This window comes from Streptopelia decaocto (assembly GCF_964273445.1).
Source record: "Streptopelia decaocto genome assembly, chromosome: 4".
Classification (NCBI taxonomy): Eukaryota; Metazoa; Chordata; class Aves; order Columbiformes; family Columbidae; genus Streptopelia; species Streptopelia decaocto.
The window spans coordinates 6599887-6624041 of record NC_138658.1 but is presented as its reverse complement, the minus strand read 5'-3'; the positions used below and the strand labels follow the sequence as shown (position 1 = coordinate 6624041).

The 24155-nt window shown below is 36.8% G+C and overlaps 1 protein-coding gene across 2 annotated transcripts in view; it reads right to left on the bottom strand.

The window, feature by feature from the left end:
• AIMP1 (aminoacyl tRNA synthetase complex interacting multifunctional protein 1) overlaps positions 1 to 24155 on the bottom strand; it is a 29063-nt gene that overhangs the window by 3846 nt on the left and 1062 nt on the right. The window contains exons 1-6 of one of the 2 annotated variants that reach the window (XM_082050417.1): positions 12091 to 12109; positions 7866 to 7999; positions 7001 to 7114; positions 5213 to 5365; positions 3591 to 3802; positions 172 to 340 (exon numbers count right to left, since the gene is read on the bottom strand). In XM_082050417.1, the coding sequence (XP_081906543.1) occupies positions 172 to 340; positions 3591 to 3802; positions 5213 to 5365; positions 7001 to 7114; positions 7866 to 7999; positions 12091 to 12107 (799 nt within the window). In that variant the 5' untranslated portion in view covers positions 12108 to 12109. Of the gene's footprint in view, positions 1 to 171; positions 341 to 3590; positions 3803 to 5212; positions 5366 to 7000; positions 7115 to 7865; positions 8000 to 12090; positions 12110 to 24155 lie in introns of those variants that run through there. The other variant, XM_082050418.1, reaches the window with a different exon arrangement.

The following is a 24155-nucleotide window of genomic DNA, read 5'->3' as shown; positions in this document are numbered from 1 at the left end:
ACCCTTTATTTACACAGTCTTTACGTGCTAATAATAAAAAAGTTTGACTATAATTAGTACATAAAATTGCAACAAAAAATGTAACTGGCTTTAAAATACTGTTTTATCTGCTTCAACACTGAGGTCACCTTGGCATACCTGCTTCCTACACTTTCCCAAATATCTACTTACCAGGAAAACCTTCAAAAGTGATTCTGTCGCCAGGTACTGCCCCAGCTGGGGGAGCCAGAATTTCCACTTTTTCTGGGGAGCTGGCACACATCACCATTGCTTGGGATACGACTCCTCTCATCTTTGCAGGCTTCAAGTTACAGAGCAGTATCGCCATCCGATTCTGCATCTAGAGGGAGAAAAACAGAAAGATGAGAACTTAATGCCATGTGCTTCTGGGACTTCAATTATCTCATGTTAAGAAAATAATTACAATAAAGAGACCTTAACATGGACAACAGATGCACATCAGTAACAGGTAAGATTTAAACTACTTAACAGTTGGCCAGTGAATACTGGAGTAAATGGCAAATTTTAACACACTTATAAAGGAAATACAAAATGCGCAATTCAGAAACCCGAAAACCAGGCGATGCATTTCACCCCCGTTCCAGATCACTTCAGCCCACTTTCAATATAACACTATCAACCAAACAATTTCCTAATAATAATAATAATAATAATAAACAACCACAAACGCCACTCTCCAGCTGAGGCCAACTCACAGACTGAAATTTCAATCTGTGCACTGGAAGCTTAGCTCACTTGATTCTTAAATATTATCTTATTTAACCCAAATGCTTGAATTTTGCTTAACCATCGAAAATGGCTGCATACACTGTGCACTGCAATTTGTTAGAGCAAAATTGTAAAAGTAGGTTTCTTCCTTTGTTGTTTTATTTTAGTAAAAATTGTATGTAGTAAACCAGAGAAAACACAGCTTGTTAGAGGAAACTGCCACACTTCAGCCTAGAAAACAAGCCACTCTTCCAAAGTGAATGAAAATTAAACCCAGAACATTCTTAAGAGACAGTCAGAAAGTATGGAAGCCTTAATTCCCATGATCCTAATGCACATATATATCTAGTTCTATATTTCAGTCTTCGTGCATTACAATACAAACTTTAAACAAAACTGCAGGACTAATACTTAATAAAACACATATGATCAAGTATTCTAAATACTGCATGTTTTCCAAGTAGAACATTTTAAAATGCAAAAATATAAACCTCCAAAATGAAGAAGTTATAATGAAAAGTTGATCTTGCATAAGCTTCAAGGCACCCCATTGATTGAAAAATTCTCAAGTTATTGCTATGGATATAAATAGCCCAAAACACAAGAAATTGCTGTAAGATGTCAGTGAGACTCAAATGCAAGTTGTAGACATTACCTAGCACTGAATAACAATTCGCAAACATATATAGAATAAAATAAACAAGATTTCTGCATTTGGTACTCAGCTTTGGTTTTGACTAACTGGAAAAAATTCTAGACCTCAGAGACCTGACAAAACCAGACTGCACCAGTACAGAAATGGAAACCATAGTCTTCATTAAACTAACCATAAAGAAAACCAAACCAGTGTCAAATCATTCCCTTCCCTCCAAACACAGTGGCCCAAATGTTGGCGTGCTGCACTTTATGTTTCAGTACCTCATTCCTGTCACTGATGAAACACGTATTTGTCTATGTAGGATACCCAAGGGTGCAACTTCTGACTTGGCTTCACCACCAGACACCAAAAAACCCCACACTGTACCAGATATAAAGTGGGGATGCAAGAAGTTTTCACACCCATAAATAATCTGCACTGCATACCGGAACGTTAATGAAGATATACATTGTGCTTCCTAACCAAAGATGATACAAATACTACAGCATCAAACATTAAGTTACCACATCATACACTGCAGTCAGAAATAGCTGCATTTTTGGTGAATTATGTCTATAGTACTTGATCTGATGTATACATTTAAATATATGGCAGTAGTCACACACCATGCAGTCGCATTTTTGAACACTTTAGGAAAAAAAACCACAAACACCCACAAAAAGATGGAAGCTTGCCCCTAAGAATTTATGGTCTAATAGAGACTTGCCAAAACCAAAACCAGACACACAAATTGTTCCCAACAAATGTGCAAGAATAATCCCAATTCTCTGTTAATGAGTACTTTGGATTACTTTTCCTAGAGAGAAAGCAGGTTAAAGAGAAAAGACCATTACTACTGCTGTGTTCTGTACACTTCATGTTCATAAGTTTGTTAAGAAAGGCTTTTTTGTTTTTACTTGACAGCGGATTGCTAAAACTGTGCAGTAACTGGACACTAGCAGGTGATCAGTGCAGAATAGTTACCATACAGTAACTCTTTTCAGTTCAATAACTTTCTGTATCATAAAAATTGCAATCACAATTTTGATCGCCTCCTATATTTGCAGTCTTACCATTGGTACAGAACGTGAATAGGGACTGAAAGGGCATTTGAGAAAATGTAGCTTTTCCACACTAACATCAATGTGGGGGACTACGGTGGGTCTGTGGATTCCCTGATGGAGGGCATGGGAACAGAAATTAGCCTCAAAGATTAATGCCTACCCACGAGAAAGATGGGAATAAAGGAGTATCTGGAGATATTAAGGTGTACCCATGAGAGAGAAGGGAGTAGAAGAGTTCCATTGATGATAGCAAAATTAGCCAATGAGATGTTACTGCTGTAACTTGTAACCAATAGTGAAGAGACACACAAATTGGTAAAACTGTATAAAAATGCACTTGTGGCAATAAATGGCATCTACTACTTTCATCCTGGAAGAACTCTGTCTGTGTCATTTGTCCGTCTCAACCACGACACATCAATTCCTTCATGACCTGTTTTAGATTTGCTCTATACTACACTGTCTTAATTGCCAAGCTTGCATTTGAATGTTGAAGCAGCCTTCAGTCAATTCCTCCTTTCCACTAACCCTCTAGAAGAGGTGTGGAAGGAAAACACTCTTTAATTCTTGGGTTGTTCCCAAGACATAAATAAACCATGCACGTCAAACACAGAAGTGTATCAACTGAAAAAGCACAGAGGCAGACCCTATTCTGGACAAGGAAGTAAAAACCTGCATTCTGTATTCCTCTGTTGTTTGAGCCACTCACTGCCAGCTAAGTTAAACCTGCACGCTCTTTGCTTTACTCCACGACAAATGCTTCAATTGTCTATAAAGAGACTTGGAAGACAAAGGTTTTAAAAGTTTGGATGACAGCAAAAATTTACTACAGTTCTCTACTACAGACTAGGAAACCTAAAGGGAGCATCACATCTGTTTGGTTTAGGAGTCCATTGTGTACCAATAGCATCACAGAGGAGTCAGAACCAGACCCTAGGATAGAAGCACTGCAGGCAGAAAGGAACTGACTTGTTTTAAGGGTATTTCTCCATTTTCTGGCAAATTCTGTTAAGCATTACTTCCATTTGCACTTTATTTTTCTTTTAATGACTGTAAAAATCTTTTAGCAGAATAGGATGTGTTTTTCATCCTATAAACAGATCAAGGTCTTCAGATACTTCAGGAAGGGAAAGGCTATCAGTAAATAATTTTGTCAATACCTGGTCCAGTGGAACATGCTTCACTAAACCACTGACAACAGTCCTTGGATGTGCTTCACCAACATCCACTTCTTCAACATACAGAGTGTCTGCATCTGGATGCTTTTTGGCAGTAATAATGCAGCCAACACGAAGATCCAGACAAGAAACATCTACAGGTTTCGCATCATTACTTCCAGCAGCTGGCTGCTGTTTCTTCTCCTTCTTTTCACCTATTAAAGAAAGTTTAGTTCATGAAATAAGCATTGAAAAAAGTCTAAATACTGTATATGACTATCGCAAGGGAAAAGCAAGCAACAATCTCAGAATTAAGTGTAAAACACAAATGAAGAGTAAAGAGTTCGCACCTCTATCACTAGTTTCTAGCAGACAATCATAATATACGCTCCAATTTAGATTGTTACTACAAGTAATTACCACTTTAGGACAGAAATGCTTTTTGCTTGTAAAGTGATCATCCTGAACGTTAAGTTTAGCTAACACATACGTGATACATACAATCTGCCAAAGGTCACGTTAATAAGCCTGAGAGTACCGTTTTAATAATTAGCAATTACCTGTAAGTCTTGCCATGGTGTTTCACCAGCAAAGAGAAACTAGACAATCATAAGTCATCCGGTTATTAGTGCTTAACAACAGCTCCTGGCTGTGGACAAGGCCAAGTCACTGCAACTGCACTGTTACAATTGCAAAGCGACCCTTGAAGGTGAACCTGTGCTTTTGTGTAAGTGTAAAAGACAGGTCTTTTCTTGTATTAAGAGAGTTTGTTAATCAGAAATCAATACAGACAGCTATTAATGAAAAACAGGAAGAAAAGTGTTAGGAAACCTACATCTCCTCCTCCTACATTTCCTCCCTGTTGCCAGAACCAGATGACACTATCTGCCTATGCCCTTTACCCAGTCCTTCCCCTTAGCCACACAACCGCACCAGTGTTGACATGGACAGATATGACCAATTCTGATGAAACTCTACTGCCTCTAACTATGTTCCAAGGAAAAAAAAAATAAAAAGGTGGCATACCTAGAGGATGCAGAAAACTGCAGTTTAGAACTCTTCCTTTAGTATTATGTCATGCTACTATTGCTTGCAACGTATTTTTCTGAGCTGGTCTTTGCCTTTTGCTTGTACTGTTTCCATGGCCAAAACCAAAAAAAAAAACCAACCAACCAACAACCTAACTAAGCCCCAGAACAGAAACCCATCCAGTCTGCCAAAAACTTCTCTAAACTTTGTGTCCTCCTCTTCTCCCCTTGCTCTCCCCACTCCCATTTTTCTTCCCTCCTTTTTTTTTTTGTGTGTGTGTGTGTATCTTGTTTATGCTTTTTTCTCTTGTGGGGTCTTTAGGGCTTGGGTTGTTGTCCCTTTTTTCCCCCCCAATAAGAGTTCAGTCACATTAAAAGAAATTTGGTATATCTCTCATTTAATTAGGAATCTGTAGAACCTATAACTTACTAGATGGCCTTCATTAGCTTCAATTACCTCCAAGATTTTAGGAGATAGCACATACCTCTTCCTACTGTGGCTGTACAAACTGATTTTTATGTGCCCCAAATGATGCAAAATCATGCGCATAAACTAAATTCCTTAACTGTCTACCACAGTTAAGAAAATGTAAGTACCTTTTTTTTCTACTTTTTCCTTCTTTTTCTTTTCTTCACCTTTAATTTGATCTTTGGAATCAGGAGATGTTGCAACTACTGAAAGTTGTGAAACATCCTCTGAAAACGAAGCTGCAGAAATGGTTGTACCAGGAGGAACTGCGACCTGCTTTACTGAAATTAAAACCACAAAAGTTAGAAGAAGTACCAGAACTTTGAACACAGTGACATTTTAAGTTTCAAACATAAATGAGAAAGTAGAGAGAACTGACAGTTTTGCTTAAAACACCTAAAGCACAACTGCTGAGTAGTGACGCACAACATTACAAAACATGTATCAAAACCAAATCTAGATATGATTATTCTGATCAGCTAAGAACGATGCCCTTGACTGCACATTTTTTAAATGGGAAGTGCTAAATACAAGAACACATATAAGCAAATACCATTTCTTTTTGTAGTTTATTTCAACATCTAGCTATCTTTGCTATTAACTCCTTATTTCTCATTTGTGATTGTCTAGTTTCAGTTTCTAGATCTTGTCAAGCTGGAGACTATTTCATGATTTTCTACACAGAAAATCACTTTCATATTGCAGTTAGATCACTCCTCAACTCTTTTTTTCTGATTAACTAAAGAAACTGAGCCTAAATAATCACATTTTAAGAAATCATCTGCAGTCCTAAAAACAGCCCGATTCCTCACTTCTGTTCCCTAAATTCTCCCATTATCTTCAAAATTCTTCCTTAATATCTAATCTAGATCTACCCTCATTCAGTTTAAAGCTAAAGGTTTAGATAAGCGAGCTATATAAAGGAAGATACATGTCAAGCCAAATATTAATTTCATAGTCCTTTCCCATCTTGGAAAAAATCTATATACCTTGAGAGTTCTCTCTCAAGCATCACGGAGATCCTGGGAAAAATCCTATACCTGTCAAGAATTGCCGCAAACTAACAGATAGTGGAGAAATATAAACTGATTGTTTGGTTTAGTACATGGAAGGGCTTTATTCATACACAAAGGAGAAAAAGGATTCTTTGAATTTATAAAATGCTGGTCGTTTTGAAGACTGAATGTGTTGTTTTAGCAGTAAAACATTCAGTATGGTTGACTGCTATATCTCCCTCAACTTACTATACTGATAGTATAGGTAAAAATAGTAATAGCTGTTGAGAGCAGATGAGGCTTTCTTTGGAAATAATTTTAAAGAACACATGCTGGATCTGAAACATTTCAGCTTTGCTTTTTTCTCCTTTCTATTTTAACATGAATTATATAATGATGGTACCAGCTGTATAGAGCTACACGGAGGAGTGCAAAGAAGGAAAAACAGTGCCATGAAAGGCTGCTCTTACTAAGGCATGGAATCAAAATTCAAAACACATTGTTTCTAATTTATATTACCAGAGATTTTCTAATAAGTCCCCACCCATCTGTACTATGGCTTAAGTTTCCACTGGGACCTTTCAGTCATGGTAGATCAAATACGCAGAGTATCAAGAAGAGTTAGACATTCAGCAGTTTCTAAGGTAGTATAAAGAGTTACTGTCATCAGTCGAAATTTGGGCTTATTATGAAAGGCACTGTACAAAAACACATAGACAACCAATTCCACAACTGATTAAGATTTGGCAAGGGTACCTGCACCTAACTTGCTGCAGCTAACTAAGATGTTGGAAGTAAGTAACTTGTCATAGCCATGGAGACCAGGGAAACCCAGAGTTTGTAAGACATGCCAGAGATAGCACAAAACATGATCCAAACTAAGTAGACCTAAGTTGTATGATGATAGGACTTTTTTCCCACCTCCATTTCGAATTTCTGCCTGAATCAGCTCCTGTTTCAGCCCTTCAATTTCCTTCTTCAGTTTAGCATTTTCCACACGGAGCTTCTTCTCTTCTTGGAGAGATGCCTGCAAGACTAGAGTTGACTTCATATTAAAAACAACATACTTCAACAATTAGCATTCATCATTTGGCAAACAGAGGTTTTGTTTTTAGACGAAAGTAAAACCCGGCAAGCCAAACACCAGGAAGTGGAAGCTTTCAAGGAGTATATCATAAGAAATATTTTGGAATCCTTTTTTGTGAAATAGCCATATTTATATTACTTATGTAAGTATTACATACTTAAGTACGTAATAATTAAGTCCCATCTCAATATACTAGCTTCTCAGTCCCCTAAATAGACTCAGAGGAAAAAATTTCAAGAAACAAATTAGAAAAAGTTTGAACGTTTGTAATGTGGAGCACCTTAATCGAGTGATATAGATATGTACAAAATATCTAAGTTGAATGTATGATACTTTTGAGAGAATTCCATAGCGGTGAAAAAGGAGCAACGCATTCAGACAAATGCACAGTCTCATATTCTTCCCAACTCCTTTCTCCTCTCAAATGGAACCATGTCCTATCAAATTTCCATAATCTGTTTGTGTCATTAATCCTTCCCTATTCATAGCTTTTCAGAATAAGCAGCTTCAAAAAAACCCCCACAAACCACAAGACACCGAAGTGGTGCTACTATTACACACTTTATCTTGGAGAACTTGAAACACACTTTAAAAGGCTGACAGCACCAATGAAGTTGTCCATTTTCTCATTTTTCCCTATGAGTATTTAATGTTAACCACCTGGTTAATAAGTTTATCGTAAGATAGGTGATTACTTACTAGCTTTCTCCTTGAGCAAAGCAACTTGTTGCTTGAGGTATTCAATAACCTGTTCGGCCTCCGCACCCTTCTGCTCCAGTCTGTTCAGCACTGCATTGTTGGCTGCCATCTTTACCAAGAAACGGGCTAAAAACCTACACAAATAACAGACATTTTAAAATTAATACTTCATAATGTTAAAATGCTGCCACCTCCTTACCACATAAAGTTCTAAAATCAGTTGCTGAATAAGAAAATTTGCTAAGTGAACAAGCTGGGCTCCCACCTCCTAATACAAAGCCCAAACAAAAAGCAACATTAAATGGAATCTGATGTTTGACAGCTGCTTTCAAGCACTTTGGAAGAAAAGCTACTCTTCCCAGCTGCACAAAACATGTTCTTCCTTCATGAAACAGGAAAAATTCCACCTTCTCAGAAAGAAAGGTCTGAATAAATCACAAAGGAAAGAAAGAAAAAGGAAAAGTTTGGACAGGAGAACCCTGTATACTGTTTTAGCCAAAAAAATTAAGCATACACAGAATTTTATTGAGATTAAGAAAACAGAAACATCCCACTAAAATTTTCAAACTTTTAAAATAAATTTATTCAGAATATACTGAATACTTCATACATTAAGAATTTACTCTTATTTTACTTCTAAGCAGAATTCATCAGTATTTCTACTCATCTCGGATTAATACAACTTTTATTGCAAGTTTACACCTTCAGAGTTATTTTAGCACTGATTTCAACTGTCTTATTTTGGTTCCATTGAAATAGAAGGCCAGGCATCCAGGTACCAAACTAAGGAAGCAGGAAACACAGAAGATCAGTAAAGGCCAAAGCACAAAGAAATGCTGTCTAAACTTCTTTTAAGATGTTAACTTCTTTTACGGTGTTTCTCTAACGTTCCAGGAACTAGCTATGCCTTGTATATATACATATTTCTTGAAAGCTACCAAATCTGGCCTTCTTCCTTCTTTGTAACATTTGTGTCCAAACGTAAAAGCTTAAATAGTAGCAACAAAATGATGAAATACAGTTAGAGTCACTTATATCTGCAGCAGATAGTACTGATTCTTTCTTCATCTAGATACTGAGTTGGAGGGTAAATGCACTAACAGCTGCCTCAGCTGTAAATCAAGAAATAAAACCGATTATAGGTGGGAAGAAAAGATGCCTTGCAGATATTTACAGGAAACAGCGATGTAATTCCTGTGAATTTGCTCATCAGCTGAAATCAAGGAAAGAACTGGTAAGAAAACTGCAATGGAGATGCATGCATTGGCTCCTCACCTTTATCAGAGCCCCCAAATTCGTCTTCTCTTATCAAGTTGGCAGAAAACTTCCCATTTTATTGCAAGCTTATTCTGACACTACAACCTCAATCTGTTTTTAACGTACAAATATTGTCTACTGGGATTAACAAAAGCCATACTGAAGACAAAACAGATTTAGAAACAACTGAGAGGTAAACAGAGACAATGATGCTCACGCCAGTGAGCACCTTTGCTGCTCTCTCAGTACCAACTTATATCTGATATCTGATTTTCTGTTACAAAGAACTCAATTCTCCACAGCTATATATCTTAAAAAAGGCATCAGGAATAGTGTAATTAAAAGTTCTCAAAGTAAAATTCACAAAGCCAGAGAGAGAGAGATACAGTAGTCAGATGACACATGGGGTGTATACTACTCCTGCAAAAGCGATGAATGAACAAACATCTCGCCGCCTTTGCGATCCAATCCAACTGAAGTCTGTTTTACACACACTGCTTTGCTTAAAGATGCAAGAGCATTACTGCCATCACACCTTCCCCCCATCCACAACAGATTGTTTCTTTTAAAAGAAAGACACTCTCATGGAGAGAAGAGCAGTAAAATCATCTCTCCAGGACAACTGAAGTAATTTTAATATCCAAATTAATCTCTGCTAATAAGAAAATTTTCTTTTCATGTGCAGGCTGAAAACAAGAGGGTTTGAAAAAGGAAAATAGTGATGCCAATAAGTTATGGATTTAGATGTCAAATGGAAATAGACATAAAAGTATTATGGCACAACACAGCATAATAAAAGCCTGGGGTATTACTGTCTGCATACCAGTAAGATTTCTTGCAAGCTACATATTCTCTCAGGGGAACACAATACTAACAGTGGAAACTTTGCCAACAACAACAGAAATGCTACTAAAACTTCAAAGTGAATAGAATTGGTACATTTTCTAGGTTCTAGCCAAGTTGGCTAACGAACTGAAGATCTGGAAATGAAGTTACATTATTACAATGGGTAGACATTTTCCCACTTGTCAAATAAATTTCTGTAAACCTCGTATTATAACAATAACACAAAGCAATAGGTATTTCCGATAGTAATATAAAGAGCCAACAGGCTGAAATGAACTGCTGTACAGGAATCCACGCAGCAGAGTGATAAAACTACATCTAAAAAGGGCACATAACAACTTTTTTTTTAAGATCCACCTTTTATTATGAAACAGAAAACACATTTAAAAACATTAGCACTGCAACAATCATAGGTTACATTTAACTTTTTTTTGTCCCGACCTTTCCCCTATTTCCTTTGCCTTCTATTACCCTGACATTCCCCCAAAACAAAACAACCAAAAAACTCAACCAACCAACTCCTATTGGTGATACACAAACTAAAAACAGGAAAGAAAACCACGAATAACATAATTTAACAAATAAAATCATATCTTATTACAGATACCTTCTGACCTCTCTTGCTGAAAATGTTCCAGAGGCCAACTGAAAGTCAAGCCACTTTATACAATTGTGCCTAGTAAGCTGCTTTCCGTTTAAACAAAGAATAGTTCTGAAAAACAAGGAAGAAGTAGATATATTCAGACCTTCTGCAAAGGGTAAGCTCTTGAAGTTAGCCGGTTGCTCAGCTAAGAGAAACTGTTTAATTTCAGCTCTCTGCAAACTACTTTGTTACTTGCAAGACATTGAGAACTGCTCCAAAACGCGGTTGGCTCCACTATAATAGAACTCAATCTTCAACCCAAGGACTTGGGTCCTGCAGTTAGCCATTAATTTACCCATCAGCATCGTTCTACCTGTTAATTAAAAGAGTTGCCTACCTTTATTTTGTAAGCAGAAAGCACTGGCTCCTGCAGTCCCCTCACAGGAGAAAATGGGCATTATTCTACTTTGCTTCTCAAGAACACATAACGTGGAAGGGTTCACAAAGTGGCAAACTCTGTATAATAATTCAAGACTTCTCATCTAGTACAAATTGCCCCAACATTTCAACATGTTTTATGAATACTGGTTTATCAACATTGGCCTAGACATTAGAATATATGAGATCAAAAAGTGAACACAGCAAGAAGGTGCTAAAAACATAAACCTTGTTGTAACTTATTCTTCAGTATTAATACTCTCTGATTTTAAAAGCAAGAAAAAGTCAAAAAAACCCCTATACAATTAATGACAAGATTTAAAACTTAAACTCTAAAAAACGTTTTTGGAATCTATCCATAGACAGAACATGGAACCAATTACTTTTCACCATTGGAAAAGCAATCATTTCATCAAAAAAACAGGAATTGGAAGCCAACTGATTCCCAAAATCTAAAATAACTAGCTGTAAGCATTCATTTTTCCAGCTGGATGTTTAAAAAAGCTCAGTACTTAGTTCTCAGCTTTTTCTTGCAATGCTTTGTTAATGTCAACACACAACGTAAGATGAGTAACCGCACGAGATCTGACCTGCAGGCTGCCCACAGATCAGCACGTTCTCCATGTGTGCATCAAGCACATCTATGGCAGATACGCAGCTTTATTTCAGCTTTTTCAATTCAGTAAAGTTCCCTGCTGCTCTCTTAGGTGACAGGTAACTCACGTCTTGTTCTCATTCTTTCCCACAGGCCCTAATGCAACACGTGTATTTTGGTTGGTCACCCTGGGCACATGTGGACACAAAAAATTGCCAAGTTTTGTCTCAAATTATGTAAACCAAAAGAAAATCACCACAACTGCCTGCTTCTCCTCTCTTCCTCTCCCACATATACACGAACTCCTCCACGATGAGAGACTGAACTTGCACAGGTCGCCAACCCAAGGCAGCATTCTTCACTGGACAGCTGCTTCGCTCCCACCCATCGCTGCTCTTCACTTGGTGCCAGCTATGGAAGAATCAAGTATTTCTACAGCAAAGCCACCCTTACTGATCTTTAGCAACGAGCAATCACAAGATGGCCCAGATAGCATAAACACACACCTTACAGAGAATGCCATGTTTATGAATAGCTGCCAAGCAAGACCTAAGATCAGGCGAGGGGCCACTACAGGAGAAAATAAAAGTCTATAAAAAAGGACATGTTTGCTTTTCAGTTGAGATGCTCAGTTAAAATTAAAAGTTTATCATTATGAAGCGGAACTAGTGGAATCAGCCTTATTCTAAAAGTTATGGATGACAGGTAATTTCTCCAATGCTAAATAACATTCATTAATTTAAACTACAAAAAATAGTTAATGGCAATTCCTCTCCCTAAGCTTTTGGTCTTAAATCTCAAGAAGCTTTTAAATTAAATCCTTTTCCTCATCCATGAGATGTCTCAAGATGCTTGATTGTGGCCAACTTTATAGCAAAGTAAAACACAAAGTATCGATGATCACTTGGTTTGTACAGGACGTGTTCAAAGACTTCTATCCGAGCACCTTTTCTAAGTATGGTCATTTCTGGCAGACAATCTTACAAAAACCCATAAATACAAAAAAACATGCCAGCTGTTTGCCAGATTCTGCTTTTCTATGCTTTGCACTTCTGTGAAATGTCAGAACACTGTGAATGGGATTTAAGAATCTCACATAACACCTTTTTTATTCTGCAAAGTAAGGAACAGTAGTGAGCAGATCAAAACAGAAGGAAAAGAGCAAAGATACGTTATCTTTTGCAAAACCAAAGTATCAGTGCAACTAGAAAATTATTGTAACTTGTCCCATCTTCTCCTGTCTTGGAGAATCAGGATTCACGTTTTAAAAATCATTTCTTCTAACTTCTGATAAACTACAATATCTGATTTGGTCTCACATTTTTGATAGAAAAATTTAAGGTTTAATTTTCAAAACTATGAAAATTTCAACTATTAAAAAAAATTAGGACACCTATGACTGATTAGTTTTGACTAGATCATGTCCCTACTTCACACTAATTAATGCACAGAAGATCAGCAGCAGCGCTCAATTGGTCATTAGGGAGGTAACGGTTTACAACATTTAGTTTAAAATTTGCAGTGATACAACTCTATTGCTAGGACATTTTGGAAATCAGCTATATTCAGTAAGTTTCATACACTTACCTATCACTATCATAAAAGGTTGGGCATTTCACTGGTTTGATACCTGTTACAAATCATAAAATGCAATCACGGCATCAACACTGAAATATTCCTTCTCAGGAGATGCAATTTCAAAAGATTAAATAATTCTAGCCTTCAAAAGACAGAGAAGAATCATATTTACTTATCAAAAACACAGGTTTTCCACAGTTTTTTTCTGTGGAAAAACATAATTCCTCAATGGTAAAATAGTGTAAAACACAAAGCTGTTCACAAACAGGTCTCAAAAAATATGCCTTTTAAAGCTATATACAAATAGGCTAAGTATCAGTAAGCGGTAATGTAATGATAAGAAAACAGATGTATCTTCCATATTAGGTTCAATTTTGCTTAAGACTACTTAATCACAATCGAAGATGTCTTTTCCTTGTTGCAACAGAACAAAAAGACACAGTGCAGCCTATTACACTTCAATATCACTTCACCCACGTTGAAAAGACAGGTGCATTTCAGGTAAGATTTAACTTCAAGTTCACCTGTCTTTCAGAATCAAGTATACTGTGAGCTCTGTAAGGGAAGAATGTAGCTTTCCTGAATCTCACATTGTCAAAATAAGTTTGCAGAACTAAAAAGATGGTTTAAAGCCCTAAGAAAATATACGTAACTGATCAAAATGTAGATATGCTCGCCTTAGGTCCTTCTGTGCATACAGCAAAGGAGACCTATCAAAATATTTTTGGCGGAACAACGGTAAACACTTGAAAAGCAATAGCTAGCAACGAGAGCACAATTAAAAACCAAAAAAAGGCAAACCAAACACAAACACACTGTATTTTTTGTCAAGCTTTTGAGCAATAATCATAAATTGCAGGTAAAGTGTAAAAATCTATAAATTATTATCAAATAAACTGTCAGTGATCCTCTACCAGGTACTTGAAACGCGGCAATATAAAAGACTAAATGAAATTTTAACTATTATCTTTGTATTTTCCTCAAGAAAGAATGCTCTTTTTAATATGAGCAAAATGGAATTACAGCCAAAAATATCAACGGTATTGTAAAGTATGGCAATACAGCTTTGCAGACTAAAAATTGCAAAAACCATAATTCTATCTTCCTCATTCACCCCAAACAAGTGATTCTACAACTGGAGCTGTAAACAGGTGAACAGCCCAATTATTATTCTTTTTATTTTTTTTCTTTGAGCACTTAAATGCAATTTTTAAAGTATCCATAAATATAAACTCTGGTGTAGTAAGTATTGAAAGCAATTTGCCATGCAGCAAATTATCAGGCAAAGTTGTACATTTCTGCCATATGTTATTTCAACTCGCGTCTTTTGCACTGAGAGTCAGAATAATTGCTTTGCAAGATTTCCAAACAACTAACATGTCTGATACAGTCCATCCAAGAAGCAATGCCAACTTTAAGGAATGATTTGCTAGCTCTGGAGCCTACAGTCCAACCCTTCTGGCTGCCAGATAAATCAGGCTCAATCCCAGCTGCAGACAGGTCTTTTAGTAGTCCTAAGAGCCCACCCCTCCCTATTTTAAAGGGCTGTAAATAGTAAAAACACACACAACCAAACTTTTTCATATTGAAAAATGCTGCAGCATGAAAGAGATTTTTTTTTTTTAAATGTGATGGAACATTGCACAAAAAAAGGCCCATCCACTGGTATCAATTTTGAGGCAACATAAGTTTACTGAGTAAAGATTATTTTTAAACATGAAGACAAGTCTGTCTTGAAAGGGAACAATGTACCAAAGTCACAAGTAAGTCACAACATTATTGAGACAGGCAAAAATCCAATCTGCGAGAAGCAATGAATGAAGAAGCAGGACAGACATATGTTAGAACAAAAAAAATAGAAGCATGAAACTTTAAGAGTATTATGACAGGCTTAATTTGAATTAAAATGGATCTCATGGATCTGTATGGTAGAGATCATAAGAAAGTTCATAGTCACAAGTGAAAATTAATTAGTATTTTGTTCAAGTTTGCTTTTCAAGATTTAGTAGATACCACAACATAGTAATTAACTGCATCGTATCTTAACACACTACAGCTGCAACATTCAAAAGGTCAAGGTAAGTTAAGAGTACTTGAAATTTCATTCCTATCTTGGCTGGAAACTTGTGCTAAATTTGCATTCAGGGAGAAGTTTCTACTAATGCTTGTCTCAGTCCAGTTCTGAGTTAACTTTGTACTCTTTTCCACCTTTGAGCAGACACCCCAAGGACTAAACAAAGCAGACACAGGACTACAAGGAGTTCTGTCCAGGTTAAGACAAAAGTCAAGTAATTTGGATTTCTTTGCCTTCAGAGCTACCAAAAATTTTCAGTAACACAGACTCTATACAAATGATGTGTAACTTGATGTATTAATCTGAGAAGGCTGCCCAGTAATATAATAGACATGGATGGCTCACAACACAGCTTAAGAGGAGCAACTGCTCTGCACTGCTTGGCTTACACCTCGATAGGTTCCACACCCAGTGCTACCTCTGCCATCTCCCCTGGAAGCTCCGCAGAGATCCATCTGGTTGTGCTTTATAGTGCAGCTTCAAATGTAAGTAGCAGCTCATATCCCAGAAGAGTTGGACAGCCTTATATATTTTTTCAGCACTGTGTATCTTTTGGATCCCACTGCATTCATATTTTAATAGTACTATCAGGGTCTTACGGTAAACCATCTCCACGTGCAGAAGGAATTCTCACATAAATCCCACAATGGAAAAGATGCAACACCCATAACATGCTACCTTGTTTCTTTGACCTTAAGCACTGATTTTCAAATCCAAAACACATCCAGTTCTTTAGAACAGAAAGCTTACAACAAAAATTGGCTGCCTGTTTGTTAATTTATCAAAGCTTAATTTTCTAAACTATGGTGTATCCAGTGGCTATCACTGAATAAAAAAACAAATGGACAAACAAACAGCTGCTGCTCAAACCTCAAAGTATCCTCATAAAAGTTCCTCGACAGGTGATGGACTTCACAATTACAGACACACACATATGCCTATAAATTCAGAAATATAAACAGACTCATCTACATCAGGAGAAGTGTGCAAGGTCAGCAACAACTTGAAGAATCTGTACCGCAGTTCACCCTCTGGAGTTTTACTGGGGAGTGAAAGCTTTAGATCACTGTTGTAACTACAGTAAACTACCCACAAATCAGACAGCAGAAGAATAATCAGAGCTGCATTCTACCTGTCGATACCAAGTAGAATACTGTTTCTTAGGTATTTTATTGATTTTGTAACTTTATTCTAAAAAAAATGAGCATTCACACTACCTCTTTAATTAAGAACAGGCACAGCAGTTATAAAAAGGTAGAGAAGAAATAAATGTTTACCCCCTCACTTGAGATCAACAATACATTCTAAAAGTTTCTCTCAAAATCCAATATTTTTCTTTTGGGTCTGTCACGGCAATAAGGATAACTACTCTTTGTCAAGAACCCGACCTGCTAAAAAACATCTTAAAGATACCTTCTCCTCAGAAACTTGAAGAGTTTGGATATAAGAATACCATTAAGTATTTTATGACAGCAATGGTCTGCAACATAATAGTATTAGTTAGGTAGTTCACATGAAAATTTATCCCCCTTTTCAGTTTTAATTCACAATATTCTTAATGTCTGAAACCTGCCTACTAGTTATCCTACATAATTGAACTGCGCTAAAAAGGAATCTTGGCATTTATTACTTTTACATTAACACTGGCTTTCCTACATATAAAAGTAACATCTTGTAGTACAGCTAAAGGAAAACAGGATTTAACCATTCAGTTAAAGCAAGGGCTAAGATTAAAAATAACTTATTAATTCACAAAAGCATTCTGCAGACAACATGCAGACGTACAGCAAAAGAATCAGTGTTCTCTAACTACAACCACATTAACAATTGCTGGTATTTACTGAGGCAGAAACTTTAGGTATTCTTTTATGTGGTCCAAATAAAGAAAGCTGACGAAAATTAAACCTGAAAATCTGCATGTTTGTGTGCGCATGCGTCTGTGTGTAATCAATGCAAGAATAATGGCAAACATATCTTAACAGGGAGCAACAAACCTGACAAAGCAAGCTTAAAGGGAAAAGCAGTCCTTGGCGAACCTTGAGCCTGCAGTTGCAGGATCTTATTTACACAGGCAAAACCCTCCCACACACATTTAATGACCCAGTTTCATTCATCACACAAATAACTGTACTTTCCAGCATTGAATTTACTCACATAACACAGGAGGGCAATATTTTAATGAAAATCTTCTATACAGATACTAACTTACCCTGCACAGAGAAAATCATTTATTCAGCTGTGGGGTGAAAAGCATAAATTAACTTTTAAATCTGAAGTGGGCTGACAACAACTAACCCTCAGCAGTCAGAAACAGTTACATGTCACTTCAAAACCACATGCCGGTACTATCTACCACTGCATATTTCTGGCACCATCCTCAAAACACAGGCCCTTCCTTTCACCACGTACAGAGTGAAGAGACTTAAAATCCCAGCAAGCATCTCATCTACTTGGAAAAATCTCCAGATATAACTATCAAGTATTGTAACTAACTACCTTTTGGATCAATGATTTTAACTTGTGTGGTAGAAACATGCAGAATACTTTTTTGCCCTTTGGCACAAAAAGAAAGGAACTCTGAAGAAAAGAGTTTTCAGTAGATTTACATTTCTGTAGATGAAGACTTTGCTATCCTGAGCAGGAAATTAAGCCAACTAACTTCTGAGCCAAGACTGTACAGCAACTACTTGTCGATCATTTCTAAACAAAGTGCACAAAGTAAGAATTCAAAGGCTACTTGAAATCAAAATGTCAGATCTCCTTCTGCACAGACACGAACATCCAAAGGGTTATATTATTATGGAGCTATTTCAGATCTTCTACTGATTTGAAACAAAATATTTTTTTACAGAAAAATGTCGTTTGTATACAAAAACCCAACACTTTTTCATGTACAGCAAATAGCTGCTTATATTTAACAGGTATTTTTCTTTTTAAAATGAGAATCATCTAATTTTTATTAACAGAGAACCACAGCTAAGATTTTATAAGCTTATTTCACATTTTGAAAACCAAATCAATTTGCCAAGACTGATAAATCAAAGGTAAACCCCATGCAAACAAAAGATAGTTTTGACTTTTGTACTTATTTTGGCTGGCACACAGAAATGATCTTCCCAAACCAAAGAGGGCGATCTTGAAAAGGTTATTTTTGGCCTGAGCTATTGTCTATATTCTAAACTAGAGAAGAACATCAAGAGTTTTTTGGGTTACCTTTTAACATCCCTTGCAAAACTCCAGCTGCCACAGGACAGGGCCCTCACCACCTTCTTCCCTCTGCTAATTTAACATTCTTACATTCATTAATAACTTCTCACAAAAATGTTCACTAAAAAGAACTAAGTTAGGAACATCACTGTTACCAAATACCTGTTTTTATGTGCATGTAATAACCCAAGTATAGTCAGTAGTCCTTTGGGCACAGTCCAGAATAGCAACATGGTTACTAAGCTAATAGTATGTTAGCCCACGTAAACTTCTGGATCGCATCTTCTATAAATACCTAAGCACTGCTTGAGAGAAAGCACAGTGATTTTGTATCTTTTAATGGTACCAAAAAAGTAAGTAGTCTTGTAATTGTCTTTCAGAACCTTCTTTGTAGTTGTATGGAGCAAGAAGCATTTGAGGTATACTGCTTTCAAAATTGCTGGAATGAAAATGACTTTCCCCTCTTTTAATACTAGAGCTGTAGAAAGAAAAAAAGAGAAACAAACAAACCAACCCCTGTGCATCATCTTGGAGACGGCTGACGTCAGCTAAGCTGTACTTCATCTATGGAACCAAAGTTTCTTGTGTTTTCACAGTTGAAGACAAATTGAGCTAAATTATAGTTTCTTATGTGTCCCAAACTAGTCTATTAAAAATACAACCATTTTAAACCAAATATTTTCAATTAGAATATCTTGGTTTAGCATCTCCAAAAAGTGCGAATTTGCAGGTAAGTTCTCAGTTAAATTTAATGATAAGCTATATGTAAAGGAAAAAAAGAAAAATCTGTGCCTAGCTCTTATCATTAGAATTTTTTTTATACATGGTCATATGGATGTGAAATTACTTATCCACTGTGATGTAGCAGGGTAATTCAACCCCTAAGGTTAATTTCCCTAGTGTACAATTCAGTGTCATATCCCAGTTGGCAACGGTGACTTCCTTTGTGTGTGACTGTTACCAATTACCAGAACACTTCAGATAGAAGGTTTCAAACCTTACAGTAGGATGGACGAGCACGATTGTGAACTTACGGCCTTCACCCTGGAGCAGCTGCTGTCAAGCCAAACGTGGTGCCCCTGCACTCCTGTGTGAACAGCAGTTCCTGGCCAACAGAGCTGCCGAAACCATCTGCTCACTCACCTTTGGAGTCTGGAACAAGATGCCACTACAAAGCTGTATATTCAACTGTAACTGAGAAACGCTCCGGGATAGAAACCAGATCCAATAGCCATGGATCATTTCCGAGAGAGGGTCCTGAAGTCAGACACTAATCTTTAAACTATTAATTCATACTCAGTTGAAATTATGTTGGGAAAGCTCCTGATGAGAAGGAAATGGAAGTAAGAGTCTTCTATAATGGGTAGCTTCATGCCAAAAGATTGTACCAAATGATCTCAAGAAGAGATTTGCTGACTCGAGGCAATTTTTGATAATGTCTTCTGCATTGCCAGCTGCTTTCAAATGTAAAAAGCATCTCAGAATCTCTCTGCTTTCAGGTAATTACGATGTGAGACAACACACCAGGGAAGCAGTTATGAGAGGAATTCAATTTTCCTCTAATCTAGCATAGATTCTTTGTCAGGTTTTTCCCAGCATTTTAAGAAGAATGGGTTCATCTACATGATTTACGCTTAATGGGTGATTGTTAAATACAGTATATATTGCTTTCTAATATGAATGCTAATTTAAGCTTCCCTTGCTAGAGTTTTTGAAGTCAAGGAACAGCTTCTAGGCTGTTATATAAAGTGGCATAAGAACTTAAGGATTGCATACAAAGTTGTGGAATGTAACAAAAACTAGGTCAGCAGAAGGTATCTCTTTCCCAAAACTTCTCTCTGAAAATTGTACATGGTAAAGAGGAATTTATCCAGTTCACATTTCAGTAAGACATCAAAGCCATTTTCTTTAGAAACAGCATCATCAAGTGATTACAGCTGCTGTTACAGACCCCCATTGATGCATTTAATCATCAAGATAGATTATTTTTTTTTAATTTCAGACTATCATGACTCTAATTTGTAAATATAATTTAAGAGAAACCTTATATTTCATTTCAGTAGGCAGAGATGATTCTCACCCTTTAAAAGTGATTCATACTTTTATTAACTGTTGTCCATACATAGTGTGAATGTTAAGGGTTTTTGGCCAAACATCCCCTTCCTCAGTTTCTACGGACAAAATGGGTAATCTACCCCTACTAGAAGACCACTGACCAACTGACAATATTCTGACAAAACAGCACGAAGCAGAACAAACCACAAATGTGCAAGTGAACAACTTGAAGATGCTCTACTCCCAGGCTTCAAAGAGATTATTCAGATGCTGACCTATATTCCTAGTTACTTTTATACCTCCATTCCTGCCCTGATCCCATTGTAGGAGACAAGACTTGTTGAGTAACAGAAGAGAAAAAGACCCAAAGACGTTCAAAAGGAAGAATATACATGACTGAGAAACAAATTCTTTGGTGGTTGCTATGAGAGCCAATTAATTACCATAGCAAAATAAATAGCATACAAAGGAACAAATGAGCGACTGAATTACTCCTCTTGTTTTTCCATTGAAAATATGATATTGAAACCTAAAATTGCAAACTATTTTACAAACCAGCAATAAGAAAGCAAGAGGGCACTAAGATCTGAAATGGTCACCTTCTGCCAGTCCTGAAATGTATGCCATTTAAAAAATAGTTTCTTTTTAGGGAGAGAGGGGAAAAAAACAAATAAACAAACAACCACTCACCACAAACACAAAACAACCAAAAACCAAAACACAACAACAGGCCCCAAGAAACAACAAAAAATCCCCACAGCATCTAGAAAAAACCCTACAAATTAAACTGATCTCTTCCTGTGTTGGCCAATCACAGAGTATCACCCAGGGACAGGACATTATTCGCATCACAAAAAACTGTCCCCTAGAAAACTGAACAGGGATCTGGCACACTGAATTTTGTCATCAGGAATGGCAGCAATGCCATGCCTAAAACCACCGTTACAATTGATTACAAACTCCTAACCATACTGAATTTATAAGCATCTGTCAGAAGCACAGACCATGCACAGGCAAGGAACTTTTCTTTATTTAAATATAAGCATGTACGCTTGGGCAGTTTAGGAATACTCAAATGAATATGGTGACAATCTCGAAACATCTGGAGCCGTCACGCTACCCCCCAAGCAAATGACTGCATTTTTATTGTGCTCAAAAAGTGCTTTCCCTTGTTCTGTCTGTCAGATTTATGTAACTGACTGAAACCACAGGCTACATTTTCAGGAGGGAAATAAATGCCTGCTTGCAAAATGTTTCATACATGTTACGGACCTCACCATTAGAACACTTTATGGCTCAAAAAGCATACGGGCAATTAACTAATGAATTAGTTAACACAACACCACACACATTATAGAGAAGACCAACTTCTCACCAGGCAGTCTATTCCCTTGCCATGCCTCTCCCTTCCAGCTTAAAGGAGGGAAAAACCAAACAAACAAAGAACCAAAAAAGAACAAAACAAACCAAACCAAAAACCCCAAAATCCTCAAACTTTTAATTTCTCTAGAATAGAAGTGTGAAGAGACAGGCGGAAACCTAAAGGAGAGGCAAGTCAGGAAAGGCCTGACTAGCCACATTTTATTATAGGCCACTGTCTCAGCTGCTCAGGAGGCTTCCCAAGCAATATTCACATTGCACTCATGCATACTCAAGGCCTGCCACAATTGCCACAGAGATTTACTTTTGTTCAGATCCTCCTTTCCTGTCTCTTGACTTTTAAAAGACACTTCAAAGAAGATCAAAAAGCTTGAAAGAAGTGTAGCTGTTTAGTCTATAGAAGAGAAGATACATGGGAGAGAGGGAGTTGGTATGAGAATGGGACTAAACTGTTCAGCAGGTCTATTGCAGACAGGAAAAAGCAAGGAAGATTTAAGCTTTACATTTGGAAAACTTTCAAGTAAGACTAAAGGACTGAACAGGCTGCCTATGGAGACTGTGGAACATCTATCACTAGAAGGTTTTAAAAACAGGTTAGGCAAATATCTGTCAAAAGTGATTAAGGTATAATAGATGAGAATGAACTTGAGATGTTTTGCTCCTCTTCTGCTAAGTTCTTTTCATTACACCCAGTGTTACAAAACCAATAATATTTCTCTCTTTTGTATCTCTTCCATTTATTTAACTTTAAAGAAACATGTATTAAACCTACCCTTCCAACTGTGACATTTCCACATACTAAAGTGTAATTATTTGGGAGAAAAAGAACTCAAAGATTTGCTAACTGTGAAAGCAGGATAAATAAACCATCTGTGAAGAAAAACACCAACCTATTAATTTTATACTCACTCTGAAGAAATTGACCTCTAACATCATAACACAGTCAGTACTACACTTTCTTGTTCTCCAAGAGAAAAGAAAATTGTGAAGACTTCAACTGATGACTTACTGATCTGTGGTCATGAAGTTTAGTCAGTAAACCATTTTTCAGTGTTTCTTAAATGATTTTTTGAAAGGAAAGCACTTTTTCCCAAGCACCACACCCCCTGCCAAAAGAAAAAAAAAACAAACACAAAACCCACAAAACAATAAAAGCAGAAGGCTTCTTTAAGAAGCATCCAAATCTTTATGAGACCTTATTAAATTATGAGTAAGAACGGCTTCCACTACACTGGGGGGAAAAAGCCATTAGAGACTTTTTTTCACGCCCTACACTGTTTAATACTAATGTAACCATGGAAATGAAAAGTAAACATCAATTTCCCCCTTGCCCCCAGTATGACAGGAAATCTAACAAGGGAAATGTTTCTTGGCAACGGTAATAAGAACCATACAGATAACTGTTTAGAACAAGAATAAACAGGGGCTTCTGGGGGTCTCTGCTGGACTGAAATAATATAATTCATATCACTACAAGAAACAAAAGACACTATTTACCTTGCTCACATCTGATGTTCCTAGCAGCTGCCCTCTATACTGACCCCTCAGTTTTAGCTGTGTGTCAAACACATAGCATGAAATTTCAGCAATAAACATTACCGTTAAATACACATATTTCAACATTCTCTAAATTAGGACTCTGTTCTTCAAAAAGGTGATTCTACCAAAGACATTACGCAGGTGACTTTAGAAAGAACAAGAGCAGGGAAAGGGAGGAATGCCACCAATTCCAGGTGAGTAGAAAGTCCAAGACTCTAGCAGACTAGAATCCTTTCACTGATTTTCAGAAACAATTTTAAGAAAACACTATGAATTGCTTTAAAGGATTTTGCAAAGCATAAGAAGTCGTAGGGGCTTGCTTGCTTGCTTCTCCCTATCATGGCATACAATTAACTTCTATGCCAATGGTACTGGAGTACTGTATACCTTGAGCTAATCAGTAAGTGGTTTTGTGTTGGGTTTAGCAGCTGGTAAAATGAAAAAAAAAATACTACTGCAAAATGAGTAATGCTTGCATTTCCTGTTCTTTCTGTTTCTTTGATTCAGACTTTTTTGTTTTTTTTTAAATACAGTCATTGCTTTTCACAAATAGTTTTATCATTCAGGATACTTATATGAAATCTGTAGTAAGGTGAGGCGCTAGTGATTAAACATAGTGTCCCATTTTTCTTTATCCTTCTTGTTCTGTTTTCCAGTTTAAATAGTAATACATTATTTGGAAGATCTATTGGAAAGTAAGCCCAAAATCTGTAAAATAAACCAGAAGTCCTAAAACTT